The sequence below is a fragment of the Podarcis tiliguerta genome (genome assembly GCF_965153285.1).
Source record: "Podarcis tiliguerta genome assembly, chromosome: 12".
NCBI lineage: Eukaryota > Metazoa > Chordata > Lepidosauria > Squamata > Lacertidae > Podarcis > Podarcis tiliguerta.
Genome location: NC_139545.1, coordinates 22,427,429 through 22,452,674, shown reverse-complemented (window position 1 = coordinate 22,452,674; position 25,246 = coordinate 22,427,429). Strand labels below are relative to the sequence as shown.

Sequence of the window (25,246 nt, the reverse complement as noted above, 5' to 3'; positions counted from 1 at the left end):
CGAACGAAGTCACTCTCGCGATGTCTTGGAAACCAATCGTGGATCGAGTGCACCCTAGAGCAACACATGGACGGAAGATAAGGAAAAAAGCCATATCGGCTGCACGTGAGTTCGAAGCACCCGGTTACTGTTTCCGCCTTCGAGAGAGGAGTGACGTCGCTCTGCCCCTCTGAGTCTCTATGGTGAAGCCCTTCTACGCTTTCATAAGAGCGGGAAAGCGAGTTCCGATACTGGACCGGAAGTGCCTAAATCATAGCGGCGGACTTCGGCTTCCCGCCCCCTCTTCGCAAGATGCCGTTGTTGTTGTGCCGGAGAGGAAGTGGCGGTGCGGGTGCCGGTTGCTCGTGACTGGGCCTGTTAGGCTGAGGCCTTCGCTAGGCCGGGCGACGCGTCCTGAGGAGTCTGCGGGGGGAGTAAGTCGCCTCCCTTCGCCCTTTTGGACCCCGCGAGAGGCGGGTGAGTCTGAAAAGGGACCCGCAGGAGTAATGAGGCGGTGGCAACCCGCGCCCTGTCACGCCGGAGCGAAGCCCCTTCAGGGCATAGCTGTCAACTTTTCACCCTTTTAAAGGGAAATTCCCTTATTCCGAATAGGATTCCTCGCAAGAAAAGGGAAAAGTTGACAGCTGTGCTTCAGGGACACTTTCACTGGGTTTTACTTAGGATGTGTTTATTTATTATATCGCGTTTATATCCCACCATTTTTTTAACTCGAGGAGCTCGAGGTGGCGTACATGAGTCTCCCCGCTTCATAATCACCCCCCACAACAACCCCGTGAGGTAGGACAGAGCGAGCGAGTGAATTGTTGGCCCAAGGTCACCCAGGAAGCTTGGTAGCCCGTGAAGAGTGTATGCCTGAAGGAGCGTCTCCACCCCCATCGTCCAGCCCAGACACTGAGGTCCAGCTCCGAGGACCTTCTTGCAGTTTCTCTTACTGCAGGAAGTGAAGTGACAGGGAACCAGGCAGAGGGCCTTCTCGGTAGTGGCACCCGCCCTGTGGAACGCCCTCCCAGCAGATGTCAAGGAGATAAACAACTACAGAACTTTTAGAAGACATCCGAAGGCAGCCCTGTATTGGGAAGTTTTTAATGTTTGTTGTTTTATTGTGTTTTCATATGTTTGGGAAGCCGCCCAGAATGGCTGGGGAAACCCAGTCAGATGGGCGGGGGTATAAATAATAATAAATTTTCTGTTTGTCTGGAGGGACAATGGAAGACATTTGAAGGCAGCCCTGTATCGGGAAGCTTTTTTAAGTTTGTTGTCTCGCTGTGTTTTTATATTATGTTGGAAGCTGCCCAGAAGGTTTGCGGCAACCCAGTTGGATGGGTGGAGTATAAGCAATGCTTTTCTCCCCTAGGAAAATACAGTCATACCTTGGTTTGCGAACGTTCTAAAACGTTTTGGCTCCTGAACGCCACAAACCCGGAAGTGACTGTTCTGGTTTGTGAACTATTTTTGGAAGCCGAACGTCCGACAGGGCTTCAGTGGCTTCCTATTGGCTGCAGGAGCCACACATTGGTTTCCAGACGTTTTGGAAGTCAAACAGACTTCTGGAATGGATTCTGTTCCACTTCCAAGATATGACTGTCAGTGCCAGTACTCACCATGAAGTTGTTACAGTAAGTGCCACACTTTTTAACAACAACAAAGAGAGGTGCCGGTACTGCGTAACCTTGAGTACCCCCCTGAAAAAAAGCACTGAGTACAGTATAAGTAATAAATTATTGTTATTAGAATTTGGATCCTGGTCTCTCCCAGGTCCCGGACAGGCATTAACCACTACACTGCCACTGGCTCTTTCAGACAAAGCTTTCCTTTCCCCCTTCTCCCCCACACTGACACAAGAAGAACCCTGCTGTGTCAATCTGTAGGTCAATCCGTTTGTTTGTTTACATGGTTTTTTTACCCCTTTCCTCCCATCCCCAGTTTATCCTCACAACAACCCTGTGAGGTTGGCTAGGCAGAAAGATAGTTTATGAAGGGGATAGCTGAGTGGGGATTGGAACCTGGTTCTAAGTGCTCCATACTGGCTCTCCCATCTAGTCCATCATTCTTCTTGCCTCAGTAGCCAATCAGATCCTGAAGGCAATTGGTGCCCCGCTTCTGGCCACTCCTGCCGAAGCTGGTATTTATTGGCACTCTTTGTGGTTATTGCTGGGTTTTTCACATACCCCACTCCCTGTTCAAAAAGCACTTTGTGTTTGTAAAGTATGGCATTGTGAATAGCTTTTATTGTGTTTGCCTTCAGGAAAACTTTGAGGGATGAGTCAGTATTGGACGAAGAGCCTCTTTTATCTCCCTTAGTAAGAGTGATTTGTCCTCCAGGTGGGCTGTAAACTTAAAATTGGAACTGCAGGTTGGTTAAGTTTAAGTAGTTCTTGCCTACATTTCAGCCTGATGGCAGATCATTTTCAGTGTCTTGTCAGTCATAGTTGTTAATGAGCCATTTCAGGTGTCAAAATTAGTCCAAACATAAGAGATACATGAGTGCTGTGGTATCATTTCAGATAAGATGCATCTGTTCAGTTCAAAGTTTGGTGTTAAGGCTGCACTCATTCTCTCTCTCTCTCTCTCTCTCTCTCTCACACACACACACACACACACACACACTCATGTGTGTGTATAAACTCAGGGATGTACTTCTGAGTACATAGGATTGGGCTGCAAAATAGCTTTGTGGAAAGTTGTAGCCTGAAAACTAAACTAACTGAGCACACCCAACATAGAATCAGAACATTATTATTTAAAAAAAAATAAACACAGCTCACCTAGTCAGTTGTAGTTCTCAAATGCATCCGTACCAGAAAGGTTCTGACTGTCTCTGGAAAATGTTTAGGCTCTGATCATATCTTACCTTGACATCTGGCAGGTTTATTTTCCAATATATTTGTTTCCCATTATTTAAAATAGACCTCTCAAGTGACTTCATTTGGCAAACCCTCTCTTGCATCTTGTCACATTTTGATGCAAACAAGTAGGGCTTTGCAAAACTGAAAAATAGTACAAAAGATGGCTGACTGCAACCAAAACACAGTCATTGAGATGTGTTACTTTCAGCCTGCAATCCTGTAGAAATTTCTTTACGAGTAAGCTCCATTGAAATCAGTGGGGTCTATCCTGAGTAAAGATACTTAGTGTTGAGCAATATGTACACTACGTTCCCATAAGTGAAACAAATATTTTTCTATGTATGCGTCCATAGTACATTGTTCATTTGCTTTCTCTGATGCCCAGGACAGATATAATGCTCACAATATGCTATCTATGGTTAGGAGATTTTTAGCATGTATTGGGATCATGAGTATCTTATCCCTCCTTTTGCATGGGTTTGCCCCCCTCTTCCTTTTTCAGACTCCATGATGCATCACTGTTCAAGATAACCATGCTCAGACCACAGTTGGTATAGTTGTAATGTTGCACCAAGGAAAGGAAGATTTATGCATGAGATTAAAGGAGGGTGGTGAGGCAAGAAATATATGGATCCCAATCAACTCCATTGTTGCAGTCATGATTTTGAGATTAACACCATTACATCAGTATTGAGCCTGAGCACAGATGTTGGATTATTCTTTGACAGTGCAATCCTATACATGTCTACATAGAAGTAAGTCAATGGAATTTAGAATTGTAGAATCATGGAGTTGAAAGGGACCCTGATGATTATCTAGTCCACACCCCCTGCAATGCAGGAATATGCAGTTGTTCCTTGGGGATCGAACCTGTAACCTTGGTGTTATCAGCACCATACTCTAACCAACTGAGCAATCCTCTCAGGAAAATGTATATGGAACTGCTACCTGAATTACCTATTAATAGAAACTAGTTTCACATATCGTAAAATCCAGGCAGAAGAATAGGATTCTGTTCAGCGTTTATCTTAGAAAATGAATACTGTTTTTTTTATACGATCTACCTATCATTCTTGCAAATGTATAGCAAGATTGTAATGATTTCAGCTAACTTGCAGAGCCAGTATCTTTTGTCCCTGCTTATTTAATTTAGCATCCACATGTGCCCAGAAATGGTGATAAATGTATATACATCCCCTCCTGTGTTTGAATATATCTGTAATAAAGTGTTGTGAAAGCTGCCAGCATTCATGGGAGAGATAGAGAGAGGAAAATGTGGGGGAGAACTGAACAGGTTTGTTTGTTTTATTAGCCAAATGTGTTGACATTATAAGAGAGCTCTGGAGATTTGATGACTTTAAGGAGTCAAGGAGTCAACCACTAAGGTATTCCCAATGACATAATGAGATTAATACATGTGTATATCAAAGTTCACAGGGATGGAGCTAAATCATACAGAAGAGAAACCTCATCTTGGTTCTTGAAGTGGTTGTTCTAAACTACCTCCTTAATGTCATGGAAATAAACATTTGGGATTTTTGGGGGGTATTGTTTCTTAAAGTCAGAGAGGTTAGCCACCAGCAGATGTCACTAGTAGACACAAAAGGTGTTGTACAGCATGTTGCAGCTGTAAAGGCCTATACAAACTATTGCTGTGCACGTAACACACTTAAAAATAGACAACAAAAAGAGTGGAATATTAAATGCAGTAGTTGTGTCTGTGTTATAAACTGTGAGTTGAAACACTATACAAATGTTGTGATCTTAAGCATGTTGGCTTTGCACTAAGTGCTATTGAACTTAGTGGAACTTTTCTAAAAGTGAAGAGGATTGAGTCCTTAACATCTGAGGGCTCGTTTTGGGGAAGGCTGTGCCAAAAACACCATAAAAGAAGCTATAGCTGGTTTTTTGTTTTTGTTTTTTAGCATAACACAAGTTAGACAGTACACAACCTACTTAAGAGCTAGGACTATTTCCTAGTTCATACATTTATTACATTGTGTGTGCACTTATTAATTTTCTTGGAGTAGCTTCTGAGAAGACCCTTGGTTATTACATGGCCAGCAGATTGTCATCTGGTGACAACCGAGAAGTGGGCCTTCTTGGTGATAGCACTCATGAATGCCCTTCCCCAGATAATTTGCAAGGCAGAAATCATAATGACTTTTAAACAAATCTTTAAAGGATCTTCACTGACACAATTCAAAGTGTTGGTACTGACCTTTAAATCCCTAAACGGCCTTGGCTCAGGACACCTGAAGGAGCATCTCCACCCCTATCATTCAGTCTGGACACTGAGGTCCACTTCCAAGGGTTTTCTGGCGGTTCCCTCACTGCGGGAAGTAAAGTTACCGGGAACCAGGCAGAGGGCCTTCTCGGTGGTAGCACCCTCCCTGTGGAACACCTTCCCATCAGATGTCAAGGAGATAAAGAACTACACAACTTTTAGAAGACATCTGAAGCCAGACCTGTTTAGGGAAGTTTTTAATGTTTGACATTTTATTATTTTTTGTATTTTGCTGGACGCCGCCCCGAGTGGCTGGGGATGCCCAGCCAGATGGGTGGCGTAGAAATATATAGTAATAGTAATAATGATGTATAATCTTTAAAAATGAAAAAGAAGAACTGAGTACTCCATTAGTACCTGTACTATGAATCCTCAAGGACTTGGATTTTGTTTTAGTAAGAGGTGGAATACTGGCCTTGATTCATCTCCATGTGGTAGTTCTTGTGTGCTTCTCTATTGAATTAGCCTCATCTGCTCTTGTGGTGGCTCTGAAAACACACTGGATTTAGCATGCATCGCTCAGTGTTTTATGATGAAAGCATACATGCTAGATATGCATTTTCATGTGTGAAATCTTTGTGCCGAGAACCCAAATCCGAGCTATATGATGCTTCCTAAAATAACTCTTTGTACCAGTTGTGAGAACCTGGAGCCCAGATAATGCATCCCATCCCCCCCCCCCCCAATTTCACAGCCCTCTGAGGGTTGTGGCACAGAGATGAAGAGAAAGATGGGGTTGCAGTGAAGGGTGCACTTAAAGTTATGTTAGCCTAAAATGTTCGGCTTAATGATTTTAAAAAACATGTAAATAAAAGGATAGTTGCCATTCAGGAGCCTCCATCTCCTCAGAAAGGGTGACATGAAGCAGTGGTTGCCAGCATTTAATTGGGTTTGCCTCTGTGTTCAAGAATATTCAGTGGTCTTACTCCCCGGCCTGTCCTCTCCCAGTTCTTGTGTTCCATTGCGTGCACACACACACACACACACACACACACAGGCTTGTAGTACATCAACACATTCCCTAAAGGGCATTTGTTAACTTGGAGAGACACATATAGTAATGAGAAGAATCTTGTCTTCTGGTTAGGTGTCTTTGACTGAAGCAGCTGTAGTCTGAGAGAGAGATGTGTTTATGATGTGAGTGCCTGTTTCATGGAAAGTTTCTGTGATGTCAGCACTTGTCCAGGAATGAGCTCATTTCACTTAAATCACCAAGCCATCAACATACATTTTGTGATAGGTAACTCCTCTTTTAAATATTTGGAAAAGATGTTATTTTTTTCTCCTTAGAATTGTGCAGGTCTGCTGTTTGACACAATTGTTGATACTTGCTAATTGAACAAGTATTTTAGGAAACTGAAAAATCAAGCTTTCCAAAAAACTTAAAGAAAACTACAATTGTTAACTGTGCTTTTTTTTTTTTTTTTAATTGCAGGTGCTTATAAGACTAGAGAACGCTATGGTCTGTGCTTCTGTTTTTGCTATTCCTCCGTTGCTGAGAAGTACTGCTGGAGTTCTTCCCATTTGTTCTTCTATCTTACATCTGAAACATGTGGCGCTATGTTATTGCACAGTAAATGGGTAAGATGTTTGTGTCCTCTAAATACCAAAAAACATGTTGAGAGAAATGGAAATATCCCCATAATACATTTATTAATTTCTTTAAATTTATATGTCACTTTTAATTTCAAAAAGCCCTGAGGGGTTCGCAAATCACATTGTCATTTACATAGCATAGCAGAGCAAATTAAACAAAAAAAAATATTCACCCTTAAAACAGCAGCATATGGGAAACAATCCCATAGAGTCTTCTACAAGTCCATTTTTCCAGAACCTAACTGGCGATAACTTCGAGAAAGCTTGAAGGGATACATTTTTAACACCCAGCGAAACTGGAGTAAATATTATCACTGATGGACCTCCAGAGACTTGGTGTTTCACAGAGGATGCTGCAGCCAAGAAGGCTCTCAACTGAGTTGCCACCCCTTAGGGCTCAGCTGGCAGTGGCACCCCAGGAGGGTTTTCCTCCAGAGATCTCAGTGGCTGGGCTGGCACATGGCAGGAGATGAATATTTGGGTCATTTAGGGCTTTAAAAAACAAAACGGGCTTAAAAGTGAACAGGCAGGCAGAGCAGATTGTGGAGAATAGGTGTTACGGTGACTCTGAAATGGCATGGTGCTCAGTAATCGGTTGGCCACCTTGGACACCAGTTGCCGTTTCCAAGCCATTTTCAAAGGCAGCCATGTGTAGAGCACATGGCTGTAATCCAGGCTTGAGGTTATCAGGGCGTGGATCACCATAACAAGGTCCAGGAACGGCTGTAGCTGCTGAATCATCTGCAGCACAAAAAAGTGTATTTGGAACTTCAAAGATGGATCTCGGAGTATGCACTCGTGGTTCAGGCACCCCATAACAGTTTGTCCAACCACCTCCTAGATTCAGAAACCACCCACCAACAGTACCTCCTCCGTCTTGTCAGTTTATTGGTCCTCAGTCATCCCATTATTGTTTGCAGATACTCATTAAGTACCTGGAAACAAATCCCTGGATAAACTCTCCTATAATCTTCATACAGACGTTGAAGATTAGAAAATCTTATGGATGATAAGTCTATGAACCGTGATAATTAAATGGAAGCTCAATATTCAGAAGTTCTATACCTCTGAATTTTAGACCCTAGGCACAAAATGCCCGTTGCCTATATATGACTTTCAAAGGCATAATGATGGTTACTGTTGGAAACAGTGCTGAATTTGACAGACTTTGTCTCTTCTGGCAGCTCAGTTCTGTTCTTGGCCTTAGAGTTTTGTTCTTAGTGACTAGCAACAACTGAATCCTAACTTTAAACAGGTCTTATGAGCTTTTTTATTTAAGCTATACAATAAAATTGGGTAATGACGGTCTTAATTTGTCTTTCATTCAAAGCAACATGAAATCAAAAAGAAAGCCAGATCATCTGGAGAGAACAGCACATGACTTTCGACAGGAGGTTGGTATCATACAGCCTGAAATCTACCATGTGCCAAAGAACTTGGATGAGTTTGGTGGAGACTTGGCCCTTCTGTTTAGGGAAGTTTTTAATATTTAATGCTGTATTGTTTTTAACACTTGATTGGGAGCCGCCCAGAGTGGCTGGGGAAACCCAGTCAGATGGGTGGGGTATAAATAAATTATTATTATTATTATTATTATTATTATTATTATTATTATTATTCTCCTCTCTGTGATTCTGTTTCGTTTATCATCTTTTTGTGATTACACGGCTTCAAGATGGCTTGTTTCTAACAAGCAGTAGTCAACATTAACACAGTTTGTCAGGTCAGACAAAACAACAAGCTGCGGTTAAGGAAAAACGGAAGCAAAAACTCCCAGACTCCTCATGACTGTGCTGGAGGAGTATGAAGGGAAATGAGGGACAGTCGTATTCTGCTTCTTAGCTCTAGCTCAAACCTGTTTCCCATAACAACTTTGCATGCAGGATCTAGTCATGTAGTCATGGCTATAATATTTTTGTCCGCAGATTAGGTCACAGGTTAATGCGAACAGGGTAAAGCTAGTCATTTCCTACCCTGGGGCTTCACCGGGGCTAGCATGAAAGCCGTAAATGATTTAACTAGCGTGACTGTTCTTTCGTTGCTGTTGTTTGACATTGTCTATTAAAGTTATAAAGAAAAAAGTGTGTTAGCTTTTAACTGGCAAGTGTCCTGTTGTTTTACTGGACAGTAGACATGTTCAAATATTTTTTTAGGGAGAAATTCATTTCCTGCCATGTGTTTCAAATTAAAATGTAGCTTGGTTACATTTCATTTGTTAGACGCCAATCCTGCTGGATGGGAAATGACAGAGTCATAGCTGGAATTTGATGAGATTATGGTGTTGGTGGTTTTGTTTAGTTTTTTACATCTCTGTACTTTTGGACCTGCACGAGTCATCTGAAGAACCTGGCTTTTCAGAATATTAAAGTATCTGTAGTGAACACAATAATTCCAAATAGTAGTTTAGAGTGTGCAGGCTGTAAAAGTCAGGAAAACGCAGCAGAGTTAAGGAATGATGTAGACTGAGGCCTTTGCAGAGCCCCATGGTATAGTGGTTAGTGTTCAACTAAAACTTGGATTTAAAGCCCCATTCAGCCGTGAAGCTTGCTGGCTGACCTTGGATCAGTCACTGGCCCAGTTTGCACACAAATTTAAACCATAGTTTAAATTTAAAGTATGGTTTAATGAACACAAGTGCTTTGCTGCACTCCTTCTCCTGGCTGTGTCACATGGGGGAAGAAACAAGGTGGAGTCAAGCAAACCTAGGCTTGCCAGGGCTTGTGGTTGGTGCAAGAGCCTGGGCTCAAACATTACAGTACAAGAAGCCAGACTCTGGTTTGTTTAAGTGGCACAGGCAGGAGCAGCAGTGGTGCAAAGCCCAATGGTTGGATGTTACATGAAATTTGACATTTCTCAGCCTAAGCTACTTCATTGTGTTGCTATGAAGTTAAAATGGGAGAGGGGGGAATTGCCCAGAACTTATTGGAGGAAGGCAGAGGGCCTTCTCAGTAGTGGCGCCCGCCCTGTGGAACACCCTCCCATCAGATGTCAAGGAAGTAAACAACTATCTGACATTTGGAAGACATCTGAAGGCAGTCCTGTTTAGGGAAGTTTTTAATCTTTGATGTTTTATCATGTTTTTAATATTCTGTTGGGAGCCACCCAGAGTGGCTGGGGAAACCCAGCCAGATGGGTGGGGTATAAATAATAAATTATTATTATTATTATAATAAATAAACTTAAAATAAATTCCCACTACTGTTCCCAATTAGACCATCAACAAACTCGGTTTCCTATCCATAGAAGAACACAGTGATGCAGAGATCTTAAATTCATAGAGCCCCGCCCCCCCATGTTTATGGGATTTAGCGAGAGAAAGGCATCAGAATGAAATTCCTAATCCTTGGGAATAAAAGAATTGCAAGGCTACAATCCTAAACGCTTCCTGGGAAATAAGCCTCACTGTACATAGTGAGACTTACTTCTGCATTAGCATGATGAGGGTTGTTCTGTAGATGTTTGAGTCATTGTAGAACGGGGGGGTAGGATTGAGACTCCTAGTTGTCTCATTTCAGTATTGGTGATGGATGAATGGAAGGAGGTTTCAGCACGTGGGATATTCTCACTATTGAAAATGTTGAGATGCTTTCTTGAAACAGTAGTGGTGGTATTGGTAACAGTGATTTTTGTCTTTTAGATCATTTCCAAAGCAAAAGTGTGTGGAATCACCAGCGAATCTGAAACAGTTAAACGTCTCCGTCTGGCAGTCACAGATAAAGAATTTACTTTTAAAGCAGGACAATGGTAAAGTTCCTTCTTCTGGATTTATTAAACAAGAGGGGAAACTTTCGAGGGCAAGCCTAATTTTTCGAGACATTTTTGCAAATTGATCCAAGCAATCAGCTTCTGTGGTATTCACAGAGACATGGGCTTTTCCTCTTCTCAGCTTTCTATGAAACAGCTGGTAAAAGTGGTTTGGGAATTTGTCCAAATTTTATCTCCATGGAAAACATGGCCCTGCTCATCAAATAGAATAAACCTCAATTATAACTCTTTTTGCATCGCGCCAATTTGTCGCTTTGTGCTACATTTTTTTCCTGAGAGAGCTGTATCTTAAGAATTCCAAAAGCGCACTCCACATATAAATCTCCTGGGCGACAGAGTGCTTTCTGTGCGTGTTGCAAATGATTTTAGTTCATATCACCACGTGTTGCAGAAGAAACCTCTTTTGAAGACTTCCAAAAGCAGGTTGCATTACAGCATGTGGGAAGCCACTGCTCAAAGAATGAGAAAGTCAGCAGTTTCACAGGGAATGCCCTGTTCATGCCTCAGAATCATAGAGTTGGAAGGCACCCAAGGGTCATCTAGTCCAACCTCCCGCAATGCAAGAATCTTGGCTAAAGCATCCATGACAGGTGGCCATCCAACCTCTGCTTAAAATCCTCCAAGGAATCCACCACCTCTAGTGGGAGTCTGTTCCACTGCTGAACAGCTCCTACTGTCAGAAAGTTTTTCCGAATGTTTATTCCAAATCTCCTTTCTTGTAACTTGAATTCGTTGGTTCATGTCCTACCCTCAAGAGCAGGAGAAAACAAGCATGTTCTCTTTTCCATGTGACAGCCCTTAAGCTAGTTGAAGGTTGCTCTCATACCTCCTCTCAGTCTACTCTTTTCCAGGCTAAACATACCCAGCTCCTTCAAGCGCTCCTCATAAGGCTTAGTTTCCAGGCCCTTGATCATCTTGGTTGCCCTCCTCTGCACACGTTCCAGCTTGTCAACATCCTTTTAAAATTGTGGTGCCCAGAGTTGGACACAGTATTCCAGGTGTGGTCTGACCAAGAGCTCTTTGGATCCTGGGCACAGCTGGATCTAAAGATATGCTTCTATACAGGGTTTTACACACACTGCGCACTAGAGCATCGCACAAGAGAAGTGACACTGAATCCAAATATATTAGTCCACATTTATAAGAACTTCCAAAACTTCATGTTCAAGTGGAAGCATACGAACCATCCTGGACTCTTACTGTAGTTTTGTGCAAGCTGTTTTGAAAAATCTTGTTAGAAAAGGGCTAATGATTATTTTCCTTCTGCTTGCATTTCCTCGGTTCCTCCAGTTCACAATTTTGGTCTCCTTATTGAACAGTGCACATTTTTGGGGTGTATTGTGCGATGCTTTCAGGATCTGTGAGTTTTTTCTCTGGACAATTCATTCATAGTCTGAATTGGATTCTGTGCTTGTCAGGTTGGGGAGTGCCTGCCCTCCCAGCCCCCTTTTTTATTTATTTTTGTTGCTCCATCTGGTGAACAGGTTTCATAGGAATCGAACTTTAACTGATGGGATGCTAATAGCATGAGCAACTAGTTCAGTGTTAATTTTGCAGCCTTTTACATTTAGAACAAGAAAACAAGATGTTGATTGCAATAATTCATGTTTGTGGAGCAATTTGCAGCAGCCTTTGCACATGTGCACAGATGCATACTAAATTTGTGCTTGCTGGTTCTTGGAAAAACATTTACCCTTCAAAAATGTTTTGGTAATTATCATACTGAAAACTGGATTCTGTAATTATAATTACTCTTTTCATTATCTTCCTTTTAAAGTATTCTAATTCTGTTTGGCATGCTAACTTTCTGCCAGTGCAGCCCATAAGTGTGATTGTGTTCTAATGAGAGATACTAAGAACTAGGCCACGAGAGAAAAGGTTAATCGGCCTACTTTTGTAATGAAGTGGCAGGGTTTCTCTTCGTAATGCAAACATGCACAACTCCTTTGCATAATATAAAAGTCACATAGCCGCTTCCAAGGAGCTAGTATTTTGTTCAAGATATGCCTACTTCGAAGATATGTCTAGCATCACAGATGCAGCTTGCCAGAATCTGCATAGCAGTATTTCTTAGATTGTTGCATGCTTCAGTCTCTCTTGAATAGTAGTCTAGGGAGATATATAGTGAAAGATACTATTCTTCCTTTGCTTTAAACTTTCTAGCCTACCTATTATAAAACTGTAATGCTGTTTGACTTAACAACTGTTACCTTCTTAAGCAGCTTTGCAAATAAGCCTGCAAAGTTTACGGGCCCAGAAACATGTTTATTAGTCTGCCAGGGGGGCTAACAGATGATGCTTGCTGCATTTCTATGGAAGAAGAGCTTCCCTTCACTGGTAGCCCACGTGGTTTCCATACTGGGTGCAGAGGAGGCACAAAGCACTCCATCCCTCTTCTGCTAGCCCACTTACTCACTTGCATGCAGTTCCTTGTCACCTATGGCGAGCAGGTGAATGATTAAACACAGGGCTGCCATAAAGATTAAAGAAGCAATATGAGTGTGGGTGTTTCATAGAATCATAGAACTGCAGAGTTGGAAGGGACCACGTGAGTTCAACTTCCTGCAATGCAGGAATATTTTGCCCAGTGTGGGGTTTTGTTCTTCAAGTCTTTCCTGCATGGATTTTATAATCCACAAAGAAAAACCAGAAGATGGGATATCTTGTGGCATGGTGGGTAGGTGGGCGGCATCTTCCTAATAGCCTTGGCACCAAATTAAGACTGCAGCCTGATCCAAACTTAAGTTGCCATTATACAAATCTATGCTGCAATCGCCTTTGGAATACTGTGTGCATTTCTGGTCACCTCTCCTCAAAAAGGATATTGTAGACTTGGGAAAGGTTCAGAAAAGATAAGCCCAAATGATCAAGAGGATGGAGCAAGGAAAGGTTGCAGCGCCTGGGCCTTTTGAGTTTAGAGAAAAGGTAAGTAAGTGTTGACACGATAAAATATTCATATGATTAAGTAAAAGGTAAAAGACCCCTGGACGGTTAAGTCCAGTCAAAGGCGACTATGGGGTTGCTGTGCTCATCTCGCTTTCAGGCCAAGGGACCTGGTGTTTGTCCGCAGACAGCTTTTCAGGTCACGTGGCCAGCATGACTAAACTGCTTCTGGCACAACGGAACACCGTGAGGGAAACTAGAGTGCATGGAAACGCTGTTTACCTTTCCACCACAGCAGTACCTATTTATCTACTTGCACTGGCATGCTTTCGAACTGCTAGGTTGGCAGAAGCTGGGACAGAGCAACTGGAGCTCACCCCATCGGCGGGGATTCGAACCGCCGACCTTCTGATTGGCAAGCCCAAGAGACTCAGTGGTTTAGACCACAGTGCCGCCTGCGTCACCTTATATGATTATCTATGGGTGGCATAGAGAAAGTGGATAGAGTTTTTATCTCTAGATAAAACCCATTCCCTTAGAGTGTGTTTTACTCTCATAACACTGAAACTCATGAACATCCAACGAAGCTGATTATTGGAAGATTCAGGACATGTAAAAGAAAGCCCTTCTTCACACGGTGCATAGTTAAACACTGGAACTCACTCCCACAGGAGGAAGTGATGGCCCACCAACTTGCAGAGCTTTAAAAGAAATTCTCGGAGGATCATGCTATCAATGGCTTCACTTAGCCTTCAGGGTCAGAGGCAATAATGCCTCTGAATACCAGTCGCCGGAAACCAAATGAGGTTGTGCTTGGATCTTGCTTGCAGGTTTTCTGCAGGCATCGGGGAGAAATTCCATTCATACTGATTTTCTCACCATGCAATCATCTGCATGCGTAAGTCCCATGGTTGTCAGTGACATTTACTCCCAGAAGCATGCACACGATTGCAGCCTTAAGTATCCAAGCACATAAGGATCGGCTCACACCAAGTACCCATAGTCCTTGCCACTTTGCCAGCTTTAAAATGTAGAGGTTCTGGGGTGCCCTGAAAGATTTTACAAAATCCCAGCGTTAACCTCTCTGCTTGGCTAATACACAGCTTCATGTAAATAAAGAGAGGAGCCCAACTCCATTCAAGTTAAGGGGAACCTTGTGGTTGACTTTCATGAAAAATTGTGCAACTATTTGCCCCAGACGCAGAAATGTGTTTCTGCACATAGATTCTGTTTTAAAGGCTGTGCAACAGGCTGTGTGTAGAGCAGGGAAAGCAGATACCAATCATGAAATGCATGTGGGGGGAAAACATTTGAAAGGAAAGCGATTTTTAATGGTCCTTGGGAGGCGTTCCAGCATATATTATGAGGAACCACTTTCCTCCCCTCCTAATCAGGTTTCTGTTCATCTTGGGTTGATAGCCTGTTTTATATAGCACTTGTTAGGTTTAATTATGAATAAATGCATATAAATATCATTTATGTGCATGCAATTATATACAATATCTATAGCTTTCTGTGTGGAATATGTTACAAGCTCTTGCTGGTATCTGTAATTAGTGAAGAGCTTCCGTGATACAGTCTAGCAGGTTAACTGTTAGGGAAATTGCTTAAGCTTGATACTGTTTCACAGTTAACTTATACTGCAGTATCTTAATAAGACTAAATGGGTCTTGCTTTCTGTGTTTATCACTGTCGTAGGCAAACACAGGGTTTGATGCACAGGGTAAGAGCCTCTTGAAGCAAGATTCTGGAGCATCTAGGTGGGCAGGTGCTTTTCAGCAACCTCAGTTTGGTCGTTGTCATATTTTGAATAGGCTCTCGTTCTCCCAAGGCTGCTTCAATGGTCCGATTTGGCTATTTAAAGTTAACTATGGATTAATGTGAGTGAGGAATGTTCACTGTGATGGTCCTTCTCTCCTGCTGCGCTGCTCATAAAACAAGCCAGAGTCTGGTTTGTTGTGCTGTCTAAACCCGGATTCATGGTTTGTTTGGGAGAAACAAGCCTGGCTTTGCATGGCAACGACAAGCCAGAGTCTGCTTTGTTTTATCTACGGTGCAGCAAGAGCATTTGAGCAGTGTGTAGCAGCAGACTGGTAGTTGAAATTAAACCATGGTTTGTTTAAAACTATGGTTTAATGTAATGTGCGAACCATGCCATTGTTTCACCACTGTGGTTCTGTACAATAGAACAGGTCTTAAATCTTTTATAGATCATTTTGGTGGCTTTGTTACTTTACAATGCTGGGGTATATTCATGCAGTTTTTTTTTCTTTGTTACTTAACATTGGTACATCAAAATGTGTATTGCATCTTTAGTTATACCAGCAAACAAAAATCTTACATTCTCTCGTTGCTTTAGCTTGTTGGTGTACTGGTTGCCCAAAGTATGCACGTATACACACTCTCATGGAGGAGATTTCTTAAAATGAGATTGTGAATTAGCTAGCGAAAATAAGCTCTTTAGCTCCTGCCTTTACAGCATTGGTAAAGTGTCAATGGGCAAATTTGCACAAGAGCAGCTTTGAGCCATTCCAGTGATAATTGGGAAGAGTATTTGTCCTCACAGAGGGGATGGGGGTTGTCGTTTTTAATGAAGTACTAGCTTTTGGACAAAATACAGTCACAGGTTAAACACCCTGCCCAACTTGTACTAAATTAAACTGTTCAAACATATAGTGTTAACATTTGGCAGGTGAATTATTTTGCCACTAGAGGGTGCTATAATGCAGCTTGGAAAGTATCGTTTATAAAGGGTCTTTTTTTGACCTCAAGGTAACGACTTCATAATCTGTGAACTCCTGTATGTAAAAAAACAAAAAAACATTCAAAGCTCCTCGCTCCTCCTAGATGCTGGTTTGGAAAAATTATTGAGTAGTGTTGATTTTGGCAACATAGTGAAAAATTCGCCTTTAGAACTTAACTCATCTGGAATTGTTGATCATGATGTGGAAGCAGACTTCTGTAGCTGAATGAATGTAGTAGTGTAGACTTGACTTTACAGAGCGAAATGCCTACCACACTTGGGTCTGTACGCACCCGTCTCCTTGGGAGATCTCCAGAAGGCTAAAAGATGGGATGTTAATACAATCTGTGCTACATCAATAAGTTCCTTTCAATTATACATCACTACAGAAGCAATCAAGGGACGTGGGTGGCGCTGTGGGTAAAAGCCTCAGCGCCTAGGGCTTGCTGATCGAAAGGTCGGCGGTTCGAATCCCTGCAGCGGGGTGCGCTCCCGCTGTTCGGTCCCAGCGCCTGCCAACCTAGCAGTTCGAAAGCACTCCTGGGTGCAAGTAGATAAATAGGGACCGCTTACTAGCAGGAAGGTAAACGGCGTTTCCGTGTGCGGCTCTGGCTCGCCAGAGCAGCGATGTCACGCTGGCCATGTGACCTGGAAGTGTCTTCGGACAGTGCTGGCCCCCGGCCTCTTTGAGTGAGATGGGCGCACAACCCTAGAGTCTGTCAAGACTGGCCCGTACGGGCAGGGGTACCTTTACCTTTACTTTACAGAAGCAATCAGCCATTCTGTCTGGCTGCACCTGAGGGGCAGGTAACACTGCAAGGTCCATTAGGTTGGCTCGGCTGGGACCAACTACCATTCGCCTCCTCCCTCCATTGATGAAACTGTCAGCTCCAGCGGCCCTCCCTTCTGGTCATTATTATTATGTGGCATTTTGTAAGAACTGGAACCAGAAAACAAATAAAGTGTAGGACACATTCAAAACATAAATAAAGCTACATTACAAAGTTGAAGAGTTAGCAAACTGGAACTTTAGTTTTAAATGGAGGATAAAAAATAATTTTGCTTTAGAAGACACTGAGTAGGGGACTTTTCTTTCTTGAATCTGTTTTTTCTCACAGGGTAGACTTCTTTATACCTGGAGTTGCTGTAGTTGGTGGATTCTCAATATGTTCAAGTCCTGGTCTGCTGCAGCAAGAGGGAGTTTTGGAACTAGCAGTGAAGCAAACCACACACCCTCCTGCTCATTGGGTTCACACTCAGGTATTTATAAGCTACTTAGTGCTGGTCGTTGTCCTCATTTTTTAGTGTTGTTTTAAAAATTATTCCACTGTTTCCACTGTTATAACTCCCTTTGAGATCTTCAGGTGAATGACACTGTAAAACAATCTTTCAATAGTCTTCCCAGACTAGTATTCAAGTCAAATTTCATTTCAGTTTTGTACCTCATTGTCACGGTCTGCAGTGGGAGCTTTAAGTTGTCCTACAAAGGTTTCTCCTCCTTCAAAGGATAGGTAGTTTCTCTACAAAAGCATTTCCTTTTCCTTGAATTGAAAGCTTTACCTTTTTAACGCAACCCACTTTTCAAAACTAAATTTATGCAATTGCACACACAGTTCTCCTTCCTTTGTGCATCTGGCCCAGTATGCTGGGAGTGAGGGGCCTTGGGACTGGTTTGTGAAATAGCCACCTTCAGCTTTTGTTAAAGCAAATCGGCAGGTGACCAAGGCACACAGCCGTGACACAGATTTGCAAATAGTAAAAGTGCAATTCTGAAAAAAAGAAAGAAAGTTGGGACATCGGCCAGGAGAAAGGGCAGCTGTAAGCTTGTATCTGTTTTATCTGCTGCAGTATGGAAACACGGTACGGGGACGCGGGTGGCGCTGTGGGTAAAACCTCAGCGCCTAGGACTTGCCGATCGCATGGTCGGCGGTTTGAATCCCCGCAGCGGGGTGAGCTCCTGTCGTTCGGTCCCAGCTCCTGCCCACCTAGCAGTTCGAAAGCACGTCAAAGTGCAAGTAGATAAATAGGTACCGCTTTATAGCGGGAAGGTAAACGGCGTTCCGTGTGCTGCTCTGGTGCCGGTTCGCCAAAGCAGCTTCGTCACGCTGGCCACGTGACCCGGAAGTGTCTGCGGACAGCGCTGGCTCCCAGCCTATAGAGTGAGATGAGCGCACAACCCTAGAGTCTGTCAAGACTGGCCGGTATGGGCAGGGGTACCTTTACCATGGAAATACCAGAAAGTAAAGTGACTGGTGTCAAGCCATGTGGACTCCTGTCGAACACAAGTCTCTTTAACAGAGCAAAGGTCTCTGCTGTGGTGATCTGGAGCTACATTTAACTGTGGTTATGTTTGTTTAGTTATATCATACTTGAAACATCTCTAGGCCGCTAATCGGGGCAAGCAAGGCATCTTTCATAAAAGCACACTTCAAGAGAATGCCATTTTTTTATTTGGGGGCTTACTTTTGTGCTGTTGGAGTCAAGAGAAATATGCTTCTCTCTCGCTGACATTGTATTTGTTGACTAACATTTCAGTGTAAAATCAATGCCGTCTGATCACTTGAGCAAAAAGCATCCCCGAGTGAGCCCTAATCCATCCGGTACCATGTGACCATAAAAAGTGCTCCTACTGTTCTTAAATAGGTTAGTTTCATGCGCCATTGGAATTTCAATAAAATAAGTCACTTTGAAAGATGTTCTGGAGAAGTATAGAGCCAGTGTTACTGGACCACACATGCTAATACAAATCCTTGTGGAGATTTCCTATTGATTTCCCTGTTGCTCATTAGGGACCTCTCAGAACCTAACTTCATAATTATCTGCCTCTGAGGCATCTCTTAGGAATTTTCCTTCCTTCCTTCCTTTCCCTACTTTAATTTTTTAAATTAAATTCATAGTGGCACAGCACTGAAAGCAGTTAAAGGCATTAGCTAGTTCTGGGGAGAGCATGTCAAGACACTGGGATTAATGGTGATCTAGAATTGCTGATTATTATTCAAGGTTTTTTATTATTAAAAAATCTATGTTGTATCAATTTGTAGCTTTTAAACTGGGCATCTGTATCCCTAAAATGAACACTGTCATCTGAAGAGATTGCAAGCCTATGCCTTTTAGCAAAAGTGTGGAATGATTATAGAGCCAATGCAACTAATCTTAGATATTTCCATTGCATATGATTCTGTGGTACGTTTTTCTTAAATTATGTAGTGAATTGTGAGATCTAAACAATAAGTGGTTTTGAATCTCTTAGTAGCAGTAAGGCATCTATCTATCATCTATCTATCATCTATCTATCGTTTTATTATGCTTTTTATTGTTAACTCTTTGGGATATTTTAATTTTTCTTAAGGGATGTATACTGTGCATTTGAAAATAGCTATAAAAAGAGTGGCTGGACTGGTTTAGAAATCATTGAATTGTAGACAAGGCCTAGTTTGCATGTCTAATGGGCTCTTGTCTTAATCTGAGCATATTTTATTGTGTATGCAGATAAATATATAACTATAAATTTCAAAGTACTTTTTTAATGCAAGATGTAGAAGGGCACAGTACTGTTCAGTTTTATTCCCCTTTCTGTGTGCAAGTAGAACATGTTTAGCCTCACTGATTCTCTGGGAGTGTTTCCACTTCTGATGTTTTATTAGGTGGGGAACCTTGGCATCTGAACCCCTGTGTGCAGAGTTCCAGTCATGCAACAGGGCTTTTCTCCCTGCTCCCATATGCAGTTTCCAGAATCCCTGAAAACCCCAGGGGACTTTGCAGAATGGTGTGGGTTGCAGAAGAGGTGGAAATTTATTTGCTGATGCAGGGGACGGTTCCCCAATTTCTGCTTCCACTTGTGCTATGCCTATTGAAACCCAAACCAACTACTTCAGTGCTTGAGTCCAACATGACAATATTAAATGTTCTTTTGACTTCTCCCACTTTCAGTAGTTAGAAAATGTTAAACAAGATGTTCAACCATTTTTTGGCCATATCTTTAAATACAACTTTCATATAGTTCATCTGTCCCCCCCCCCCCATGAGGTCATTCCATATAGTGCTTACTTAAAGACGTGACCCAAGTTGACCTGCGCTGTGTCAGTCCAGATTTTACTCTGCATAATTTGATTTTCCCTGCAAAGGGTGTGTGCACTTTTTTATCCCAAATCCACTCCTGTGTGTCTGTGACTGGTAACTCTTTTTGGCTAACATGTCGCCATAACAGCTGCAAAGATTGATTGATATGATTGTAAGCTAAACACTGAAATGAATGCAGGCTTGCTTGTTGCATTTTTTTGGAGCGCACGGACAGCATTTCCTTTTAAAAACCCATTACCACTGCGGAATAATTTCTTCCCACTCTGTAACATTCCTCTTGGGAGCATTCATCTAAAAATACAGCTGCTCAACTCCTGGGACTTTCGAATCCTTTCCTTGCGGTCCCAAGTTCTCTGAACATCACACTCCTTTGTTTTAAGCCCCTATCGTGGAATCGGAGGAAGAATGTAACCATATATCGTTATCACTTGGAGCAATCTGCCAAATGACATTCTTAACTTTGGAGAATGTGTGTATTAGAATAATCTAACTTTTTCTTCAACCGGGAGGCATGTAGGAGTGGCTTTTCGGATACTGCCCTGTCTGATTTACTTTCAAGCCCTTAAATCTCTCTCTCTCTCTCTCTCTTTCTTTTCTCCCTTAGTGTACACTTGGCTCAGAGGTGGCCTTGCGAGTGGGAGGCAACTTCTTCTTTGATCCTCAACCTGCCGACGCCCCTGCAAACCTTGTGCTCGTAGCTGGCGGAGTCGGAATTAACCCCTTATTTTCTATACTGCTCCATGTCGCAGACCTTCAAAGAACTCGAGAGAACAAAGGATCTGGCTACAAAATGGGAACGGCAAATTTGTTCTATTGTGCAAAAAACACTCACGAGCTGCTCTTTAGGGTAGGTTGCATTATATTATGGTGATGGTGGTCAGCATTTGTGCCCTGCTGTTCAGCCAAAAGGCTCCCAGAGCAGCTTGCAATCAATTAAAACAAGATAGCACCTACCTGGAGGCTTACAAACTAAAAAAAAAAGCACGCAAGGGAAAGGGACAGGGAGGAAAGAGAGGGACATGCATAACACACAAATATATTTATCCATCATTTGCTTTACCCCAAGATTTGCTTGGGTTAGCTCTGAGACTGATTGGGTAGAGATGAGCAGAGAGAGGGGCATCCTTTGCTAAGGTAGATGGTCTCAGTCTCTGCTGCCTACTCCTCCCTTGGCAGAAGCGGTCATAGTCTGCCACTCCTCAGTCAACACAGCTGTCAGGGAACTGACATCGGCTCAGAGGCGAGAAATAGAAGGGCAGTTGTGTTACAGGGAGCCTCCGAAAACCTTGCGAAGCAGTTCCGGGGAGGAGGAAAGCCCCACCTCCAGTGGGGAAGAGGCGGAAGGACCAGAGGATGCTGGTGGGAGCCTTAACACCGCTCCTGGGCAAGCCGGACAGGAGGGAAACACACCCTTGCCATCGCCCATCGTGCGCAGTAGTCTAAGGCGCAAAGAGGGAAGGAGAAGGCTGGGGGTAACGAAACTCTTATGTTGGGGGAGGTCCAAAAGACTACCACTCCCAGGTTCTGCTAGCGATTGAGCCAGACATGAGCTTTGGTGCTCTTCACTGTAAATAGATTGCACCAAAATAAAACCCGTAAAAGACAGGTTGGAGTCCTGCCTGGTTACTCTCGAGCAACAAGATGGGTGACACCTGGCTTGAGAGCAGTACATGTGAAAAGGATCTAGGAGTCTTGGTTGACCACAAACTTGACATGAGCCAACAGTGTGACGCGGCAGCTAAAAAAGCCAATGCAATTCTGGGCTGCATCAATAGGAGTATAGCATCTAGATCAAGGGAAGTTATAGTGCCACTGTATTCTGCTCTGGTCAGACCTCACCTGGAGTACTGTGTCCAGTTCTGGGCACCACAGTTCAAGAAGGACACTGACAAACTGGAACGTGTCCAGAGGAGGGCAACCAAAATGGTCAGGGGCCTGGAAACGATGCCTTATGAGGAACGGCTAAGGGAGCTGGGCATGTTTAGCTTGGAGAAGAGGAGGTTAAGGGGTGATATGATAGCCATGTTCAGATATATAAAAGGATGTCACATAGAGGAGGGACAAAGGTTGTTTTCTGCTGCTCCAGAGGAGCGGACACGGAGCAATGGATCCAAACTACAAGAAAGAAGATTCCATCTAAACATTAGGAAGAACTTCCTGACAGTAAGAGCTGTTTGACAGTGGAATTTGCTGCCAAGGAGTGTGGTGGAGTCTTCTTCTTTGGAGGTCTTTAAGCAGAGGCTTGACAACCATATGTCAGGAGTGCTCTGATGGTGTTTCCTGCTTGGCAGGGGGTTGGACTCGATGGCCCTTGTGGTCTCTTCCAACTCTATGATTCTATGATTCTAACCGCAACAGCCATCTGACAGCAGCCATTGGAGTACGAAGGCCAGACAAGGGAGGCCACTCCAGACACAAGCTGCTGCTGCTGCTTCTTCTCCTCCTCCTCCTCTAGCTGCCCTTCAGACCTTTGCTCCAGAAGCAGTGGCCTGTGGAGACGTTGAACAGATTCTGGGAGGGGCATTTCTTCCTCACTGGGCACGAGAAGTCATGTTCTCCTGCCAAGGTTTCCATCTTCCTTTTTCATCCCTGCTGCCAGGTCACATGCATGTGTTTCCTCCCTCTGCATCTGCAACTGCGCTAAGGAGGAGAAACGTTCACGAGAGGGGGGCAGAGAAAGAGTGGCCATCTCCCAAAAGCTTATTTGTATGTTTGGACGGCATTGTAGGAAGTCTTCCCCAGCTCTCTTGGGCAGTAGGAAATGAGAAAGTTCCATTGTCCTTTGCTTGAACAGAGTGCTGTGTTCTTACACTCGTCTTCCAATCTGTGGGGTTGGGACTATGCATGGAAAGCATCTGCTTTGATTTATCGGGCTGTGGCTTGAGCAAATATCATTCGCATTCCAGAAACATATCCTTGGTTTGACGAACACATTTCCTGGAAGAATCATGTGCAGTTTCCATGTTACCAAGCAGAGTTCACCAATCTGTGAAAACCTTCAGCCTTACATCAAGGGTATGTACTGTACGTTAAAAGTATTCACTGCATTGTGAGTTAGCATTAAGGGGACATAACTCAATTTGATTCTCTGGCTGCCTTTTCATGTACATAATTCTGGTCAGAGACTTAATAAGGAGTCTCTGTAATCCCTGTTGTATTTCCTCAAAAGTAATTCCCATTGTTGCCAATGGGCTTTCTCCCAGGCAAGCTTACATGGGATTGCAACCTAAATGAGACTTATCATACCCAGAGTTGGACAGCTTCTCTGCTACATTCAGTGATCTTGTCTCTCCTAATTCTCATTTACCATTTTTCCCCTACAACTTTATATTTTTCTTGGTACTAACTAACTTGATCGTGTTTCACCTTATGCCACGGCTCAAAAGTTTTGATCCCTATCTGGGGTTTACTCTTAAGGAGAACAGACCTTTGTCTTAAACAATAAATCTAGTAAGGACTGCAGTAAATTTGTTGTAAACTGCCCCACGTAGCTGAAACAGACCTAGCTGTTGAATAATGGTGGTTTCTTCTTTTGAGTTTTTAAATAGCTTCATAATTTCCCTTATTTCTTGTGTTCTGTATTAGAAGGAAGAATATCTGCAGATGATCTAGAAAAACATATCTCCACGGATACTTTGTGGTATATCTGTGGTCCACCTGCAATGATTGAATCCATCTCCAAAGTGCTAGCAAACCTTGGTGTGACTCAAGATAAAATTTTCTTTGAAAAGTGGTGGTAGCATACAGCAGTTCTTCAGAGAAAATTAAAAAGAACGAAAATGAAGCGTATGCACGCACGCACACACGCACACACACACACACACACACATATATACATATACTATAATATATACACACTGATGAATGCTGAGAGTTTGCAGAAAATGTTCTTTTCCCTTTGCCCCAATGAGATCTTTATCTATGAAATTATGTTAACTTATTATAAACCTGGCCAACCTATCTTTATAAAATGTACTGTGTTTATTTTTGTATCATGACAAACTGGTGTGTGAGAGAGTGAACTGTAACCTCTAAAAGTAAATAATATATTTCCTTACACATTTTCTGAACTTTTTTATTATAACTATAATGTTTGGGACAAGAAGGGACAGACGTGGGCTGAAGGCCAAGGGGCAACTCAGACATATTGAGCGAGAACTGCACACAGGGGTAAGATCTACCTCTGACAGAGGGCTTTGTATTCCCCTCCCCTTTCTTTTTTCTTTCCCTGTTTCTTTTGTTGTTTTCTTTTTTAATGTTTATTTAGTTTTTTTATTGTATCATATGCTGAAAAGTTTCAATAATATTTTTTTAAATGCAAACACTGTGAAGTTTTGCTGCTTGTTTCCTCTCTTGACTGCTGAAGAGACAAGCCCGCTGTCTGCTTTAAAAATGGCTTGTCTTCTCAGCAGCATTGAAATAAGCAAAACTTTAGCTGCCCATTCTAGGTATTGCATGCTACTTCTTCAGTGACCTCTTAAAGCCATGGCTTTAACTCATGGGAGTTTATTGCAAGCAGCACAGGGGGTAGTGGTGAAAATACAGCTGCTGTGCATTTGTGCGTGCCAACAGTGTGTGAAGTACAACTCATGGAATCGAGCGTACTCATGAAATGGCCATTCTTGTGAAAAGTCTTCAGCAGTGTACCATCATAATGGAGAAGAGCATAAGAAAACCCATTACTTGGAAGGAAAATCCATTGATTTATGTGGGATTTGCTTTTAGCTGAGGTGTTCAGGGGTAAGTAACCTGGGTAAACAGGTCTGCATGCTAAGCTGCCTAAGACTATCCTATCCTTATGACACTGTATAAACCAAGGGGAAAGCAGCTAATTTAAAGGCTGCTGTGTCACTTCATATCCATGGTAATTAGGAACTAATTATGTAAAATGCCTTGAGGCTACCAAAGGTGTTAAACTGATACCATGATTTGGATTATAATGCTTAAGCCTAATTACCTTGATAAGTTTTCTGTTTCCTCTGTGTAGAATGCTATATGTCAGCGTACTACCTTTCCATGAAATGGAAGGGAACTTCTTCTGCCTGT

General features: G+C 42.7%; 1 protein-coding gene across 5 annotated transcripts; it reads left to right on the top strand.

Annotated features, from left to right (window-relative positions):
• The first annotated feature begins 22 nt into the window (after positions 1-22).
• OXNAD1 (oxidoreductase NAD binding domain containing 1) lies at positions 23-24,257 on the top strand. Of its 5 annotated transcripts, none has more exons than XM_083405093.1 (9): positions 264-456; positions 2,246-2,353; positions 6,569-6,714; positions 8,060-8,123; positions 10,367-10,473; positions 17,239-17,380; positions 20,805-21,047; positions 23,107-23,215; positions 23,786-24,257. In XM_083405093.1, exons 3-9 carry the CDS (start codon positions 6,593-6,595, stop codon positions 23,938-23,940), a joined length of 942 nt encoding a protein of 313 aa, XP_083261219.1. In that variant the 5' UTR covers positions 264-456; positions 2,246-2,353; positions 6,569-6,592; the 3' UTR covers positions 23,941-24,257. The 5 variants fall into 5 exon arrangements, with proteins under 5 accessions (XP_083261217.1, XP_083261218.1, XP_083261219.1 ...); XM_083405094.1 differs by having other exon boundaries at positions 327-413; XM_083405091.1 differs by lacking the exon at positions 2,246-2,353 and having other exon boundaries at positions 23-413.
• The last annotated feature ends 989 nt before the right edge of the window (positions 24,258-25,246 follow it).

Excerpts from the sequence above, each read along its gene's own strand:
- OXNAD1 (XM_083405091.1), top strand. The coding sequence starts at position 180 with ATGGTGAAGCCCTTCTACGCTTTCATAAGAGCGGGAAAGCGAGTTCCG. Across the intron at positions 10,474-17,238 it reads ACTTTTAAAGCAGGACAATG|GGTAGACTTCTTTATACCTG; the intron begins GTAAAGTTCCTT and ends TTTTTCTCACAG. Across the intron at positions 23,216-23,785 it reads CCTTCAGCCTTACATCAAGG|AAGGAAGAATATCTGCAGAT; the intron begins GTATGTACTGTA and ends GTTCTGTATTAG.